Raw genomic sequence first — 18,469 nt, 5'->3', positions numbered from 1 at the left:
TTTTGTACTCAACTGAGCAACCATCACTGCACTGTATGTGCCGGGGGGGGGGACGAAATTTTGTGAGTTTAACTTGCGAGTGTGCGTTCACACCATTGAATAATGTGCGTTGTTTGCACGAGCTGCAGTTCTCAACTGCCCCTTCCGAACACGCACATTTTCGACTGGCCCTGCACTCTGTCTGTCTGTCTGTCTGTCTGTCCGTCGATTATCTCCAGAACCGGGCACCGTATGGAGTTGAAAATCGGCGGGTGTATTGCTCGGGACAACAGAAAGTGCAGTGTCAAGTTTGAAGTGGTTTGGACCAACGGTTTTAGAAAAAGCTGCAAAAAAGCAGTATTTTCTGAGGCAAACGCGCCAGAATATAGCCTAGAACACCACGCACTGCCGTTCTTTTCAATTGTTTACGTCATGTTTGAGCAAGAGCGCGCCTGCTCAATATGACGCAACAATGCAAAAAGGAGGGGAACATTGTAGGGCGATAGCACTGCACACCATGTATTCGTACGTGAGTGGCATGCACGGGCACGGGCACATGCATTTTGTAGGCAACTGAGCAACCATCCGCACTGCACTGTATGTAGGCGGTCGACTGAGCAACTCTAATACAATATGGTATCGCCCTACAACTACGCCCTACAGTTGTAGGGCGATACCATATTGTCCAGTAGGGGTAAATATCAGTGCCGGGGGTTGACGACATCTTGTGCGTTTAACTTGCGAGTGTGCGTTCACACCATTGAATAATGTGCGTTGTTTGCACGAGCTGCAGTTCTCAACTGCCCCTTCCGAACACGCACATTTTCGACTGGCCCTGCACTAGTCTATATTCTACAATTCCAGGAATCTCTGTCTGTCTGTCTGTCTGTCCGTCTGTCTGTCTGTCTGTCCGCCGATTATCTCCAGAACCGGGCACCGTATGAAGTTGAAAATCGGCGGGTGCATTGCTCGGGACAGCAGAATGTGCAGTGCCGAGTTTGAAGTTGTTTGGACGAGCGGTTGTCTAAAAAGCTGCAAAAAAGCAGTATTTTCTGAGGCAAACGTGGCAGCTTAGAACATAACACCACGCGTACGCACTGCCGTTCTTTTCAATTGTTTACGTCATGTTTGAGCAAGAGCGTGCGTGCTTAATATGACGCAACAATGGAAAATGAACGGGCACGCGCACGTGCATTGTAGGGAATACCATTTTCCAGTATGGGTGAAAAGCACTGCATACCATGTTTCCGTATGTACACGTACGTGGTGGCTGCATGGGCACATTATTTTTGTAGTCGATTGAGCGACCATTGTAGGCGGTCGAAATTCAAACTTGGCACAAACTTTGACGTGAGTGTGCGTTCAACCTGTGAAAACAACACCATTGAATCGCGTGCGTTGTTTGCACGAGCAGTTTTCAAAAACTCTGCAAGAATGCAACCTATACCAACGGTCAAGCAATTTGTCCCTCCCAATCAGGCACATTTTCAACTTGCCCTCCCGAACAAGCACATTTTCGACTGGCCCTGCACTAGTCTACTTTAATTCCGGAAATCTATGTCTGTCTGTCTGACGGGCTATCTGTCTGTCTGTCTGTCCGCCGTTTATCTCCAGAACCGGGCACCGTATGAAGTTTAAAATCGGCGGGTGTATTGCTCGGGACACCAGAATGTGCAGTGCGAAGTTTGAAGTTGTTTGGACTAGCGGTTCTCGAAAAGCTGCAAAAAAGCAGTAGTTTCTGAAGCATAGCGTAGCAGTATATATCTTAGAACATAACACCATGCACTGCCGTTCTTTTCAAATGTTTACGTCATTTAAAGCTAAAGCGCGCAAGCTCAATATGACGCAACAATGGAAAAAAGGACGGGCACATTGTTGGGCGATACCATTGTGCAGTATAGGTGAATAGCACTGCACACTATGTCTCCATACGTACATGTACGTGAGTGGGCATGCACAGGCACATGCATTTTGCTGTCAACTGAGCAACCATCACTGCACTGTATGTAGGCGGTCAACTGAGCAACTGTTACTGTAGGGCGATATCATATTGTCCAGTAGGGGTAAATATCAGTGCCAGGGGATGACAACATGTGTGCATTTAACCTGCGAGTGTGCGTTCAACCTGTGGAAGCACCATTGAATAATGTGCGTTGTTTGCACAAGCTGCAGTTCTCAACTGCCCCTTCCGAACAGGCGCATTTTTGACTGGCCCTACACTAGTCCTTAATATAATTCCAGGAATCTCTGTCTGTCTGTCTGTCCGTCAATTTTCTCCAGAACCGGGCACCATATGAAGTTGAATATCGGCGGGTATATTGCTCGGGACCACAGAATGTGCAGTGCCAAGTTGGAAGTGGTTTGGACCAGGTGTTCTCGAAAAAGCTGCCAAAAAAGAGCATTTTTTGAGCCTCAACGTGGCAGATTATATACCTATAGAACATGCGCAGTCCTTTTTCACTTGTTTACGTCATGTTTGGTGAGCAAAAGCGCGCGTGCTTAATATGACGCAGCAACGGAAAAAAGGACGGGCACATCATGGGAATGTTTTTAATTGTTTACGTCATGTTCGAGCTTTAGCCAGCGTGCTCAATATGACGCAAACAGTGCAAAAAGGACGGGCACATTGTAGGGCGATAGCACTGCACACCATGTCTTCGTACGTACATATACGTGAGTGGCATTCACGGGCACATGCATTTTGTAGTCAACTGAGCAACCATCACTCAACCTCGTGCCCCTTTGGGTACGACCTTGCAGCGCCGTGTTGCTTCCCAACATGCCTTGCGCGATCGTAACCCCTGGAATTGTGTAACTTAAATGTGCCAAAATATGGCACATTATAATTAGGGCTGCAGTTTATCCGTTTTACGAGCCGACGCCATCTTTAAAATGTTAACAGTTGTGATTTTGAAGAATCCATCCTTTCAAACACAACGTTTGGACGTTGTGTTAATTAGCAAAGATTTGTTTTAAATGTACGTACTCCTTTCGTACCTTTACAACCACAGATACAAGGTTTTCTAAGCGAAAAACGCGGCTGACATAATCCATATCGTACAGGCATCGCGACTTTTGAATCATATTTTTTTTCCTACGTGACGTTACGTGCAAAGCTAAGCACGCGAGGGCGAGCGCATTATGGGCGCGCCCGGCGTGCAATCTACGAAATGCCCGCGCTGTACGCTGTGAATAGCCATTCAGCGTCATTTACGTCATCATCACAGCCAGGGGCTAGTGTAAGGAACGAGAACGCGACCCCTGGAGTCGAGGCTGACCATCACTGCACTGTATGTAGGCGGTCGACTGAGGAAGTCTAATACAATATGGTATCGCCCTACAACTACGCCCTACCAAATTTTCTAGTAGGGGTAAATATCAGTGCCAGGGGGTGACGACATTTTGGGCGTTTAACTTGCGAGTGTGCGTTCACACCATTGAATAATGTGCATTGTTTGCGAGAGCTGCAGTTCTCAACTGCCCCTTCCGAACACGCACATTTTCGACTGGCCCTGCACTAGTCTATATTATAATTCCAAGAATTTCTGCCTGTCTGTCGGTATTTCGATTATCTCCAGAACTGGGCGCCGTATGAAGTTGAAAATCGGCGGGTATATTGTTCGGGACAACAGAATGTGCAGTGCCAAGTTTGAAGTGGTTTGGATGAGCGGTTCTCAAAAAAGCTGCAAAAAAAACCAGTATTTTCTGAGGCAAACATGGCAGTATATAGCTTAGAACATGACACCACGCGCTGCCGTTCTTTTCAATTGTTTACGTCATGTAAAGCTAAAGCGCGCGTGCTCAATATGACGCAAACAATGCAAAAGGGACGGGCACGCGATACCATTGTCCAGTAGGGGTGAATATCTGCGCTGTTATTTGCTTTTTCGAGAACCATGCACTCGCCCAAACAACTTCAAATTTGGCACAAACTTTGACGTGAGTATACGTTCAACTTGTGAAAACAACACCATTGGATCGCGTGCGTTGTTTGCAAGAGCAGTTCTCAAAACCTCAGCAAGCATACAACCAATACCAGCGGCAAAGCAATTTGCGCTTCCCCAACATGCACATTTTAGACGGGCACTGCACTAGTAGTCCTAAATTCACAATACACGTACACCGTTCTGAGCCACATCGCCCAGTACGCACGACGCGCGCGCCAATCTCCATATAAGGAGTTGTTAACCACTTGCGAGACTGGAAATAACATAATATACCTGGAGGGGTGTCCCGAAAAACATTAAGTTAAATTGCTGAACAAAATCGTTGAACATTTATAATATTTGACTTGTTTTGACTTTTGGACCGTCGGCTCGGGTAATTATCAGCACTCAAACAATCATGATGTATAAAAAGACCAACCTTATACAGCACACAAAAAATGCAACCCAAAAAGACCCCAAAAAAAAGCCACAAAAAAAAAACACACCTTAAACAAAAAGAATTTCAAAACTACAATATTCATCAACGTTATATTTTGCGTAATAGCGATATGTTTTGGAGTGTTAGTTTATTACGTTTACATGACAAAAAACACAGTCAGCAGCCACCTATGTGGCATGAAGAGACCAGGTACAATTAATAAATACTTAAGGCAGTTTACCCATTCCTGTTGGTCGCCGGTCGTAAAAGTTGATAAAACAACCGGCTGGCTGGTGTACTTTGCCAGTGTCACATGACATTTGGACTCCTATGAAATCCAGTCCCTTTCACCCTTGTATTTGTTGACCGGCATAGTGTTTAAAACAAAGTGTTTAAAACCGGCCAAGCACATACTTATTCCCTTATTAATAAAATTTTCATGTACTTACACAAAATGTCGAGAACATAAAAATATCATTTTTGAAACCATTAAACAATTTAATAGGCATAATTTGTTCATGTTTTTTTTCTTCTACAACCACGAGGAAAGACTCTACTGAACCTAAAAAAAAACAATATCAAAATAACGCCAAAAAAAAAGACTTGAAAGCGAAAAACGCCACAGGGTTTCAAATCTTATTTCCAAGCGTGTACGACCATAAATTCCAAAGTGATGAGGACATGTCCGGGCTGAGTCTTATCCCCATAGCGATCCAACGCCCACTGCCACAGGTCTTGCAGATAATCCTCCAGCGCTGCCGCTGGTATCAACGGTGTTTCTCCAAGACATGTATCCAAAAACACTGTTGAAAAGAGAGAACAAATCCAGGTGATTTACGTATGCGCACGTGTGTGCACAACCTGATTGAATAATCTTTAAATAATGTTTCAACAACTGAAAATCCCCTTGTGTTATATAAGGCATTTCTCTAAAGCTCCAGCTTCTTAAACGCCTCCATACTTTCTCATTTCCGAATTATTTTCCGAATAACATGAGTTTATTCTGTTTCTGTATTATGAAAAAGTTGGTACTGTGTTCATCACGATTTGAAAGCGTGGATAGAAAATGTATATTTCAATTGAATTGAATTGAAGTGAATTGAATAGCCCGTCGCAGAGCTGACATATCGACGAATAAGCGAAAAGCATGTTTCGAGTTATTCGCGTATGAAGTTGAACATTTTTCTGAGCGTTGTATTTTACCATTTATGTTTCGATAATAACCCTTTTGGTGTATATTCGGAATAAAAAAATCTCTAATAGCCGGCTGTTCTTCACACTGTTTCGCTATTCGCCAGTTTGACGGATCGCACGCGCGCGCAATTCGACAAACTGACGAATTATTCGTTGGTACTTTGAACGCATACCTTAAATTAGCTGGTGAATTGCACTCCTTTAATTACATATGTGGTTCGGAAAAGGTACATTTCGATTGTTAAAGCTTACATTTTAACTGAATTTCGGACAGGACCTGTTCGTGCCTCCATACTTCACACTTAGCCTCGGCCCAGCCACGTGCTTTGAAGACTTTCTGCGTTTCTGGGACCGATAGGTCCCAAAAGTGCAGTGATGACTTGTAGTCCTGTATTACAAAAAAGACCATCTCTGTTATGTGAAAAGGGAAGGTAGACATTCTTCGATTAAGCATTTAAAACCCTCATATGGGAACATGCCTTCTGAGCCATGCTATAACTTGGGTCAATTATATTGGTCAAGTGACCCATTTGTTTTTTAAATGTAAACATGGGGAAGTGGAAGGAAACTTTGACCGTTTGTGACCTTTTAAACAGCAGGAAGGTTTTAAGAAAGACCTTCCTACCCCCCCCCCCCCCACCATCCACTTTTCAAAGTTTTCCAAGCTATGCCGGTCCTCTGTGTTAACTAGAAATCGGCACCGCTGTAGTAAGCAGTTGGACTGAGATTTTAGTCTGGTTTTGTGAAAGGATCTCGATCTACGCAAACCAAACAACAAAACGCCCCCTCCCGCCCCGCCAAAAGATCCAATTTTGAAGGACGATGGTTTCATACCTCGACAAAAGCACCCCACTTCTCATGGCTTTTCAAGAAGGAAGTCGCACGGGGTAAAAAGAAGGAGTCGTCGCGGTTCTCGAAACGGATGATGAACAGTGCCTGCCCTCCCGGCTTCAGACACGCCGAGATGCTACGGAGCGCTTGGGTCTCCTCGGGAATCCAGTGGAGAACGAAGAAACGGACAGCTTTGTCGAATCTCTTTCGCCAGTCCGGGATGTCCCCCACGGCTCGGGCGTCCCATTGACTGTATGTTACGTGTGGTGCCGAGTTGGTCTTAACGGCTACTGTTACCATTTTCTCTGAAGCGTCAATACCTAAAGGGAAGGGGAACAGAGTTAAAGGCACCCTAATTGATATGATAGTATAAAGCGGGTGTTTTTTGGCGTAATTTCAAATTGCTGTTAATGCCCAAATGCGAGCTCCTGTGGAACGGTCGTGTTTTTTTTTTGTGCGAAGTTAATCTGGAGGACAGTGTGTTTAAAAGACCGGTAGAATGGTGAGACAGGACACGCCGTATCTAAAACTACAAACTCTATGACTTTGAAACATTGTGAAAAGATAAAGCGCCCTCATTTATAATCTAATCACAAGTGGCCGCGCCACCGGGAGACGGAGGATTTGCCCCTCCCCCCCCAAAAAAAAAAAAAAAAAAACTAACCTGCCCCCCCCTCCCCCCGCCGTGTGTCCACTTGCCAAAAAACTCAAACAACAGAGAAAAAGGAAACAAGTTAAGGTAAAAAAGGAAACAAAACGGGGAGACCTAAAGTCAGTTTAAATACCGAAAACAGATCGGAACTGGCCCTAAAATAGGGTTATTATGAACATAGAAACGTATTATAGTTTTGAACTTTTCCTTGCTCTATGGAGTGGCGTAGCCACCGGGGGGGGGGGCGTGGGCGTGGGGGGCCGGCCGCCCCCATGAAACCTTGTCGCCCCCCCCCCGCACAACATTTTTCCTCCATTCATATAAGCTAAATAATAATAATAATAGACCAATTAAAATTCCTTGAAATCAGTGGCGTAGCCACGGGGGGGGGGGGGGGGGCGTGGGAGGGAGGGGGGGGCGACAAAACTGAGATTTTGAGTTTCTAAACAAAATATCATTGATCTACATGACGCCATGGGCGTCAATCCCGGGGGGACAGGGGGACTAGTCCCCCCCCCCCCCACCCCCACCTTTTTGAAGGGTGGGGAACACAATATCAAATGTCCCACCCCCCCCCCCCCCCAGATTTTTGAACTCGTGTCTCATTTACAAGGCCCTATTATGTACTACAATGTATCTTTTGCTTAGAAAATATTGGTTAAAGTGGTCAGAAATTGCCTCATATAGCACCACAGAGCATTTAAAATCCACAATTTTTCGGGGCCCTTAAGCGGGTCCCGAACCCCACGCCTATAGCTCAGAATTCTGGTAGCTGATTCAATGACTCCAACCTCGAAAACAATGCTCTAAATTGTTTCTTATGCCTTTAGCTGAGAAAACCTCGAAAATTATTTTTAAATTATTATCTTTTGTGCTAAGATAATTATTGGTTAAAGTGGTAAGAAATTGCCTCAGATCACACCACAGAGCATCGAGAATCAATTTTTTTCGGGGCCCTTAAGCGGGCCCCGTACCCCACGCCTATAGCTCAGAATACCGATAGCTGATTCAATGACTCAAACCTCGAAAACGATGTTCAAATAATTATCTTTTGCTAAGAAAATATTAGTTAAGGAAGAAAGTGGTAAGAAATTTGCTTCAGATCATACAACAGAACATCTAGAATCCATTTTTTTTGCGGGGCACTTCAGCGGGCCACGAACCAACACGCCGTAAGGGCTTCGCGCTTCGCGCTCGCATCGAGCCAATATAGTTCATCGCACTATCCACTAAGTAACAACAATGGTGTGACGTTGTTCTTTTCTCATGAAAAAAAAAAAAAATTGAAACTGCACTGAATAATCATGATCCATTGACGATGTTAATAAATAAAAGACTCTTTCATATCTCAATTATCCAGCTGGTGTAACGCATTCGTAAAGCTTTGTGATGTACATGTACATGAACTATACATGTACATGAAGAGTGCATAATACTGTGCATGAACATCCATACCGAAAACACACAGTGTATGTACAGGACATCTATGATTATTATTATTATTATTATTATATTGCTATAGTCTAATCTTCATACTGCAAACTTTTAAAGAGTAATGATAACCCCTCCATGATTTCCATGTAATGTGTCGATAGTCAAGGCAAGTCTTTGTAGCGAGAATAAGCTTTGAAGAGAACGTGTTTCATCCATGGCGGCAGAGTGAGTTCTGATAAGACCAGTCTCGAACACAAGCAGTACATTTACTATATACCGCCACACTGACGACTGTAATACTGAGAGAGGAGAAAATACAATAGCGGCAGCCAAGGCTATTGGAAGGAAATTGCATCCTTAGGGGAAATAAACTGCGGTCGGCATCTTTCACAATTAAAACAAGGCACGCGATTGCTTTCGTTATCTGATCAATAAAAGTGGCTCTGCAATCTACGACGGAATTTCACCGACACATAAAAAAAAATGCTAAATGCCCAATGTCTCGTTCATAGGAAGGCAATAGATTCATCACGCGGGTAATATGGAACCACTGTTATTAATGACTGCAGGCCCCATTGCTGCGATATTTTGGCTCTCCGTAACAGGATGTTGACAAGTAGGCAAGCTGCAATTCTCATAAACAAGTTCAAGTTAATTGGGCAGCGTTCTTTTTGGTCAACGAGTACGCAACAGTGTAATTGCTCTTACTCAAATGAAAATAGATGTTAAAATTTGCCAAGGACACTCGATGTACCATTTAGTATTTGGCAAACGATGAATGTACAGTTTTCTTTCCTTATTGTGGGGAAGCATATACGTCAGTGCTAAAACGAAATATATATCAATTTATCATTTCAAATGTAATTTCTTAACGATTCCAAACAGATTCCGACATATTACGGTAATACAAATCCTTCAGTGCAGCACTTCTTCACAGGTACAATCTTGCCAACCTAACTTTAAAATCATTGAAAGCTTTGGGGCTATGAAAAATCATAGAAAGGTTTGACTGCTATTTTAGTTCTTGTAAACTCGGGAGGAGTGGCAATACTTTTCAATAATATAGGTTTCCCGGCCAATTTCACCAAGTTTCTATTCAATTTCACGCCTGGCTCATTTAATTGAGATTGACATTGAAAGATCACGCAGATTGGGTTTCGGGTTTTTTTTTTACTCACGCTGTATTTCACATTGTATCAAACATGCTTTAAGACTTCCTGCATGTAAAATTCTGAATTATCTCGGCGTAAATCACATCTCACGTCTTCAATCCGTAAATGCACACCTTTCGATCTTAATTAAAGGGTCCGGCAATGACTTTTTCTCAGGAATACATTAAGTGCAGTGTTCTACTACTCTGAAGTGTAATAAAACTGACATCCTCTTTGGTTAATCTTATTGCGATGTGCACTTCTTTAAACCAAAAGGGGCCGGGGGGGAGCGGAATCCGCCCCCCCCTCAACATTTTCTGCGATAGCTTCTAAAAAAATTTTTTTCGCGACCCGAGCTGTTATGACTTTTTAGCCTCGAGCTTTGCGCATCTTTTGATACCAAAAACATAAAAATCGGACCACGGGTTGGCCCGTAGCGAAAAATTTTCCGGCGCTACGCGCCGTGAAAACTGAATTTTCGCATATACGTCGTGTACACCGAGCAGAATTGCCATTCATACATATGAATAATTAATTAGCCATAATTCCAAAACCCTTTGACCTATAGTCATGAAATTTCTTGGGCATGTTTAGGAAGAGTTGCTCTATGCATGTGCTGAGTTTCAAAATTTTACGTCACTCGATGGCTGAGATCTTAGGGGGGGGGCGGAATCCGCCCCCCCCCCGGCTGAGAGATGGTCAAAATAACCCGGCCCCTTTAGGGTTAAACGTTTATTATTTTCCTGCCCAGACTTCTGAGCGCGCATTTGCTGTGATGTGATTTCAGAAAGACACTGTTCAGTTTAGGGTTTTCTTTCAAATTATTCACCGTACGGTACCCAACATTTGCTAATTGAAAACATTATTATTTTGTGAGACAGATTTGCTCATTGGCTCACTGCTATGTACTGACACAGCAAAGAATGGCCAAGGAAAAAAAATGTTTGATAACAAAATGTCCCAAATTGTAGGAACATTTTGTTTTGAAACAACCAAGTCGTATCTGCCAGGAATGACATCTAAGTTTTGCTTATGAATATGGAACTTTGCGTGAACATAACAACGGAACAGGCATCAAAAATACCCTTCATAAAAGAAAAACAAATAATAAACAATAAAAGAAAGTTAAATGTGACACAAAGATGTATTGTTAAGGTGTGTATTGAACAATTTCTTTGCATGGGCCCTTTTAAATATGTGTTCGGTCAGACGTACGCAAGAAAACATTTAAGAAAATATCAAAGACAGGCATGCCCGATGGTACAACCATTGCCGAACATAAATGCCCCGATGTCTTGCACGACGTCAAGAAATCTTCATTTAGAATGACAAACGATGAAAGTTTTTGCCCACAAACGAATAATGAACGACAAGCATTGCAACATTTTTTTAAGCGCACTGACGTTCGCTAATTTGAATGTCTAAACTGTCAAAAAGTTGCAAAGACTTAATTTAAGAATGCTAAAAATTAAGTCTTGAATGCACTAAACGAAAATGAATGCCCCGAAACGAAAACAAACATTCGGAAAAAAAAATCTTAGCTGCCTACAAATGAAATTGAATGCCCCCAAAATTTTAAGGAAACCCCAAGTTAAGCACATCTGTACAAACCACGCGAAATTGAATGGCTGATAATGAAAATGATTATAACAATTCGAAAATTGGCCGGGAAAACCTTTACTTACGAAGTTTAAAACTCTGGCGTGCAAAACTGATGCAAATGTATTTTTTTTGGCGAGGCGGGGGGGGGGGGTAAGTGACGCCACCAGCGTCGAAATAGTCCCTCCGGAAAAAAAAATGTGGCAAAATTGTTTGAAAATGTTTTTAACTTTTTACAAATTTGGAACAAAATAAATCGTGAGCACCCTCCCACCCCGAGCCAAATCCTGAGTGCACCACTGACCTCAGATGCCAGATGTGAGTTGGCAGATTAAGAACACCATAGTTACGTTCATGGCACATTAATAGTGTTCCTAGGCTCGTATGATATCGTCACCGACACCACGAAGTAACACCCATCTACATACCAGTAAAAACTAGCAATCGGAGAAAACGGCATCTAAAGTTGAACGCCTTCTAAAACAACACTTTGCGTCAAAACGACAGAGTATTTTCAGTTGGGTTTCTCGTTGTGGACACTTGATGAATTGAATTTATTAAATCTGCTGTTTTTCACTCGTTTGTGTATTAAATAAACAAGAAATAAGAGAAAAAAAGATGAGTGTTAGTTCGTGAAACCGCAAAAGGTGCGAAACTGTAAATTTTCGTTTTCACGAAGTAACACTCTTCAATGTATTTAACACGAGGAAAGTGCAACTTCAGGTCAGCGCGCGCGCGCTCATACAACTTGTTACAAGAAGAGTGTTACTTCGTGAAAACGTTTTTGCTCACTTATGAGCAGAGTGCGCGCCATGCATTGCAATGGAAAATGGAACTTGAGTGTTACTTCGTGAAAACGAAAATTGTCACTTTTGCGCAAAAGTTGCCATGGATACTTAGCGTAATTATTAAAGTAAAGCTCTTGAAGCTTTGAAACTTCGTGCTATGGTAGGCCTTGATGAATAATGTTTAAAAATCCAAAAAAATGAAAATTGAAAAAATAATATGCCTTAACACGGTAGAGTGTTACATCGTGGTGTCGGTGACGATATGATCGAGAGATAAATCATTTAAACAAAATAAATTGGTCATTTGAATTAAATAAATAGGTCTTTTAAACAAGAAAATACTTTCCCCTGCGCAGAGTGACCTGCTGCCCTTTCGGCCCCAGGTAACCTTTTTTTTTTTTTTTTTTAGGGCAAAAAACGTTCACCTTCTATCTAATCCTCAATCAACCCTTGCCAAATCAGCTGGTTCAATGAACTTTGCAGCCAGGGCTACACCCAGGCCGTGTCAACAAACTTTCGACCAGGCCTCCTGCCAAGTCTCATTGAAACATCAACAAAGACCTGTAACTTGACACAGTCATCTCCCTTCATAACTGCATACCGCAGCCGCCAGTCAATTATCTTTCCAGAGCACTGTCTGGCAACTGTCTGGACACTGTCTGGCACGTGGCTTTTTGTTGTATTGCTATGAATAGGGTCTTGCGTAGTGCGGGAAAGTACCTGCTGCCAAAAGGGCAGCAGTTGACGAGTTGTTGCAAAGTTTTTTTGTAAACGCTACGCAGGGTTACGAGACACTGGTACTAAATCATTTAAATGAGATAATGTTATTAAGTCGTTTCTCCAATGGTTTTTTTTTTTTGTTTGGCTGGTAGCAGTACGCTGCCGTAGATTTGGCATTATTCACAAAAACAATCAACAAGGGAAATCATCAATTAGGCGAACAAGATAATAGGTACATTACTTGTTACGTTGGGATTGAATCAGCGTAAAGGATGGTTCTACGGTCTACTATTGTCTTGAGGTTGAAAGTTGATGATAGGTATGAGGTTTGTGTAGTGTAAGAAATGTTTGAATAGAGAAAAAAAAGAAAGACTAAACCTCGATCCACGGGTCTAATTAAGATCCCAATGAAAACTGTAATGAGAGAGAGAGAGCCAGGCGCGGATCCGGGGGGGGGGACAAACGCCTCAAGGCCTGTCAAAAATGTTATAGTGTTAATAATCGTGGGATTTGAGCAGCGTCCCCATTAAAAGTATGGGTGCAAGCTCCCCCCCCCCCCCTCTCCTCCTATTGATTTTCGGAGGCTTCGTGTCCGGAGAAAAACACATGTCTATATTTCAGAAATTGTTTTCCTTATCCGGAGAAAAACAAATGTCTATATTTCAGAATTGTTTTCCTGATGAACCCCCCCCCCCAAGTGCACACATTCCAGGATCGTGCCGCCCCCGAGAGCACAAAATGTAGCGCACTACTCGGGTATAAAATGAGTCGGTCTTCCCATAGACTGATATCGGTCCCGCAATTTCCTTCGGACTTCGAATGTAGAGACCGGTAGCGGGTAATGGATTATGAATTCTAATGTATGCATACAAACATATGCAGGACTATACTAGGTTTGATTTACGTCACCTGAATACTCAATCGCAACGATATTGTCAGCGCGGAAGCAGCCTATTTCAAAATGGCAATAGGCCGGGAATATGCCATTTCCTAGATGAGATATTTCGATTTTCGCTGAATTCGAAAGTGTCTCGGGCATCTATCAATACAGAGAGGGGCACCATTCTCAGTATTTGAAACCTATGCAGTTGAAATGCTTGAAAGTTGTATACGTGAAACATACTGGCGAATTTGCCTTCTGTTTATGGTAAGAGTCAGTTTGTTGATAAGCCATGAGTTCAACTGTAGTCCATGCGCAAAGATGTATACATTAGTTAAAACAAAATAATAATAATCAACTGCGCACGCGCAGAGTTGATCCAATCAATGACTTTCAATGGGAGCCAGCTACCGGTGTCACGGTCTCACTTCTCCGGTGTGCTAGCTTCTACAGGTGGATTCGGCGGATAATTGAGCACGTTACAGTGCACGTTACATGAGCACGATACATGCTCATGTGTCCAATGTGCTTACTTTTCCTCGGGCTGTGTTCTGAAGTCTACCAAGTTCATAAATAACAAAGTGAGGAACACCCAAGAATGTGTTATTTACTTCCCGTGGGTCAATGTATAAGTCATGCCATGGTCTTGCAAGCATTAATTCTGATTTGTTTTACCAGCGTCACGTGTGTGTGTTCATTGAGGAATAATCAAGAACGAACTCCTTGGTCTGTGTTCCTCGCTCGTTTGCAGTCCATCACATGTCCAATTAGTCTTTATCTGTGCATCCTTCAATCTTTTTTAGTTATTGGGAGTTGTGCGCGCCACGAACATTCTGGATTCGACTGGTACCCTTAACGTATACATACACATATTCTAAGATCTTACGTGCACCAGTACAACCACAAAGAACTCAGCACACAAATAAAATTGACGAAAATTTTCAGTACTGCGCAATTTTGCGCATGCATGTTGAAGCGAAATTTCCCTCTCGGAGAAGCTAGCACGTCGGATAAGCGAGACCGTGACACCGGTCCCCGTAATGCGAGCGGGAACCAGCCTAGTCTTCCCTTGGCCTCCCTCACCGCATGGTTCGTGTGACGTGAAAGTGCATTAGCATTAATATTAATCGTAGTATAAAATGATCATGCATCAATGAGCCTGCCGGAGCTTTGGCCGGGGCATAATGCTGAATCGCACCCGACAGACCTATAATTAGTTTGGAGAATGTAACCAGGCAAAACGTGTGTTCTCCTTGTAAAGTATCTACATTTTGTCACGCGAAACATTTGTCACGTCGGATTTTGAACCCAGTAAGAAACCAAACCGGAATAAATTCAATCGGAATGTAGTAACCAAGCCTGTCATCAGTATGTGGCGTCTTGACTTGGCATCAATTGTTGCTTGCGTATTTGGTAAGTCACAGTTTTCTCACTTCAATCTTTTCCTTCTACATTTGATTAGTTAATTGTCCTTTAATATCCAGATGACGACGTTCACCCTAACCTTAGCTAAATCGCTTAGCGTGTTGTGTTTCGTGATGGCAATTAACGTCGGAACCAAGCAAATTATTTGCATATATAGGAAAGGAAGGCAAGAAGTTATTAGGGCCGGGAAACGAAGTGAGCATACATCCAAAATCAAAAAATTAACAGACCGGCATCTACATGACCCCCGTTTTTTTATTGGTTGTTGTTGTTGTTGTTGTTGTAAGGCTTGCATTTCAATTCGTTTATTACGGGCCGTTAAATCAAAATTAGATTAACCATAATGCCAGTAATAATCACTTCCTGAAGATGGTCAGGGCTACTGACCGGAACGTCGTGTTCATACGTCTGGTTGTTGTCAGAACCATTCTCTTAATTTGAGAAATTACTCCCACATGGTGTTTCCGCAAACCTTTCATTCATTAGTATCTTCAACGTGCAAAGCCTCAAATCTTACTCATAATGCCAGTAAAAAGACTATAACTATGCAAAGTGCAGCCCCAAGACGCTATTTAGTCCAACTTCAATGGTTGTCATTCATTGCAAATGGTTTCAAACGGGTCAAGAGACATAGTTAAAAATTTGTGATTTTTTTACAACTCCCATGGGAGTGAAACTAAATCCTTCCATACTTCATTTGTTCCGTTACGTACTTTACTTTTCAAAATGTACTAATGCTTCAGTATATTTCATGTTATGATTCTTGAGTGGCACGCCAAATTATGTAATGCTAATAATGACTGATTTTGAATGGTGTCATGTTCAGTTGGATAATGTTCAACAGTTGTAAAGGCATTTCACTTACCCTTTTCCCACACAACACAAAATGAGGCGGCGAACCTGATTGATTAAAGTGAACGCACATAGGGCAGAGAAAATTGAACCAAATAATATAAAACAAGTGGGATAGACAAACATCATGAACTTGTTTGAAGAAGCCGAAATACCTGTAAAGCTGGCGCGGTTCTAGAGCCTATATTTTAGGGGGTGGGCTAGCAGGGGTGGATCCAGAAATGTGTGCAATGAGGCGAGCTGAAATGCAGACCTTTTTTTATTTCTCCGGATACTTAGGCCTCCGAAAATCAATAAGGGGGGGGGGGGGGTGGGCTCGTATCATATTTTCAATGGGGAGCGATGATAAAAACAAATTAAGGGGGACACCTTTCGCATGAGACGTCATCTTCTAACTTTTGCTACTGCCACTTTTGTATGGATTTTTTTTTTTGGGGGGGGGGGTTACAAATGAAGGCTCTTATTGCAATTATTACTCAGTGAAGAACAGCCCCTTTAAGTATTTGTTTTATCTTTGAAATATTTGGGGGATTGCTCACTTCGATGATAAAAGCAGGGCATTTGGCACACAGAGTATAATTGGTTTAAGAAGGATATTTGGCTATAGGGCCATCGCAGATTTGTCGTTTAAATGGGCAAATTGAGATTAAACTTCGCAAACTGAGTTGATATATCTGAATTATTTAATAGCACTGCTGAACACTAATATCCGACACCGCGACTGAAAATGACGTTTAATCATAATGCGGCGAGCAGAGGCAATTAATGGTTGTGTCTCTTTTGTAGTGGACAGCGGCACAAAGAAGGACGAATAATGATATTTGAGTTGTTTTCAATGAAAATGTACTGTTGGTGTGATCATTCGTATTATACGGCAATCATAATCAACGGAGAAGCAGATAGAAAGTCTAGGGAATCGGTATCGGCTGAACAGCGTAGAGTGGTAAACAGAGCAGTAACCTCTATTCCGAACCCGTATCTCGCATGGTGGTTAACATAATGTCACTGCGGCCATTAATGTTCGTCTTTTGAAACAGAAAGACTGACAACAAAATGCTAAAACGAAAACGTTTGTTTCGCGCATCAGACGTAACAAACACATATCATCTGGTATAGCTTGCCGTGGAGTGTTGTGAAATATGACCACTGTTTGCACACGCATGGTGCTAAAATGAAGCATAGTTAAATAAAATAATGATAAATTTAAAAAGTGAGGAAATAAAAGTGGCCGACATTATACTTAAATTTTGTTTTTAAAGCTTTCTAAACTGCTAGTCTATTTTTTTTAAAGGAAGGTATCACAGACTGTTAAAACAAACTAAACAAATAAACTTTCTTTGAAGGTGTTATTTTTTCCGGTTAATAATGGGTAAATTGAGTAAATAGTAGAAGCCTTTTTGGGACTTGAGTTTACAGAGTTCGTATCAGGAGCTTGCGACACCATCACGATGGCTTTATCAACTGGCGTTGCTGAGGCCCTGGGTAAATTGTTTAGGTACTTGGGAATTTGCATTACATGGTTGCACTGCCTGCCTGGCTCGATCACTATGCAGTGACAGTCAGTGAGACTTTCAAGTTCAAAGGTTTAGACTGGCCCTCTCTGGGACTAACAAAAATAAAATATGGTTCGGTTGTTGAGTTATTTCTTTGTACTTGACCAGCTTCGACCAGGAGCCATTTTTTGGCAGAGTAAACAAATACTAAGAAATATGGATCCTAATGAAACGTTCTTGCCTCTTAAAAAAGTAGGCCTAGACGTTAACATGTCTATTGAATGTTTTACGTTTGTGGTACCTTTTGAAAGGAGTAAATTAAAATTAAACTGCGCATACTGACTGGATTATATCTGAATTATAACATTGCTAGAAACTAATATCCGACACCGAGACTGAAAATGAAATTCTATGAAAATTCGGCAGGTGGAGGCAATTAATGGTTGTGTCTCTTCTGTTGATGCTCATAAAATATGCAAAACCTGAGCTCGTTTATTTTCATGTCTACATTCAGCGGTACAGAGAAGGATGAATAATGAATCCATTAGCGTTGTTTTCAATGAAAAGGTATTGTTGCTGTGACGCAGAGCGTGCGGCAATGATCATCCACTGAGAAGATGATAGAAAGCCTGACGAATCGGTATCGGCTGAACATCCAGCGCGTGACTGTATACTTTGTGGGAATTGAAATTTTAAGCAGGGTAGCCTCATTGCTAATAAAACTTGAATTCTTAAAAATCAAAAAACAAAAAACAGGCTGATCCATTACTGATAAAAAGAGGCAAATATCTAAACCGTCGACCGACTCCAAACCGATCACTCCCATGGCGATTTGCATCATGTCCCTAACTCGGCTACAATTATCGTCGAGGAGAAAAGTAATTTTAACTTAATAATGGGTAAATTGAGTAAATATAAGACTTTTTGGGGACTTGAGTTACAGAGCTCGTATCAGAGGCTTGCGAAACCATCACGGTGTCTTCATCAACTGGCGTTATTGAGGCCCTGGGTGAATTGTTTAGGTACTTGGGAATTTGCATTACATGTTTGCACTGCCTGCCTGGCTCGATCACCTTGCAGTGGCATCAGTGAGAATTTAAGGTGCA

At 42.1% G+C, this 18,469-nt stretch overlaps 1 protein-coding gene across 1 annotated transcript in view; it reads right to left on the bottom strand.

Annotated features, from left to right (window-relative positions):
- Positions 1-4,980: 4,980 nt before the first annotated feature.
- LOC119725074 overlaps positions 4,981-18,469 on the bottom strand; it is a 29,192-nt gene continuing 15,703 nt past the window's right edge. Inside the window, exons 2-4 of the mRNA XM_038196436.1 lie at positions 6,373-6,689; positions 5,791-5,926; positions 4,981-5,147 (exon numbers count right to left, since the gene is read on the bottom strand). Of these exons, the coding sequence (XP_038052364.1) occupies positions 4,981-5,147; positions 5,791-5,926; positions 6,373-6,689 (620 nt within the window). The remainder of the gene's footprint in view (positions 5,148-5,790; positions 5,927-6,372; positions 6,690-18,469) is intronic.

Source organism: Patiria miniata, unplaced genomic scaffold, assembly GCF_015706575.1.
Source record: "Patiria miniata isolate m_02_andy unplaced genomic scaffold, ASM1570657v1 HiC_scaffold_18, whole genome shotgun sequence".
Lineage (NCBI taxonomy): Eukaryota > Metazoa > Echinodermata > Asteroidea > Valvatida > Asterinidae > Patiria > Patiria miniata.
Note: the sequence above shows the minus strand (reverse complement) of the source record. Positions and strands in the feature narration are given on the sequence as shown.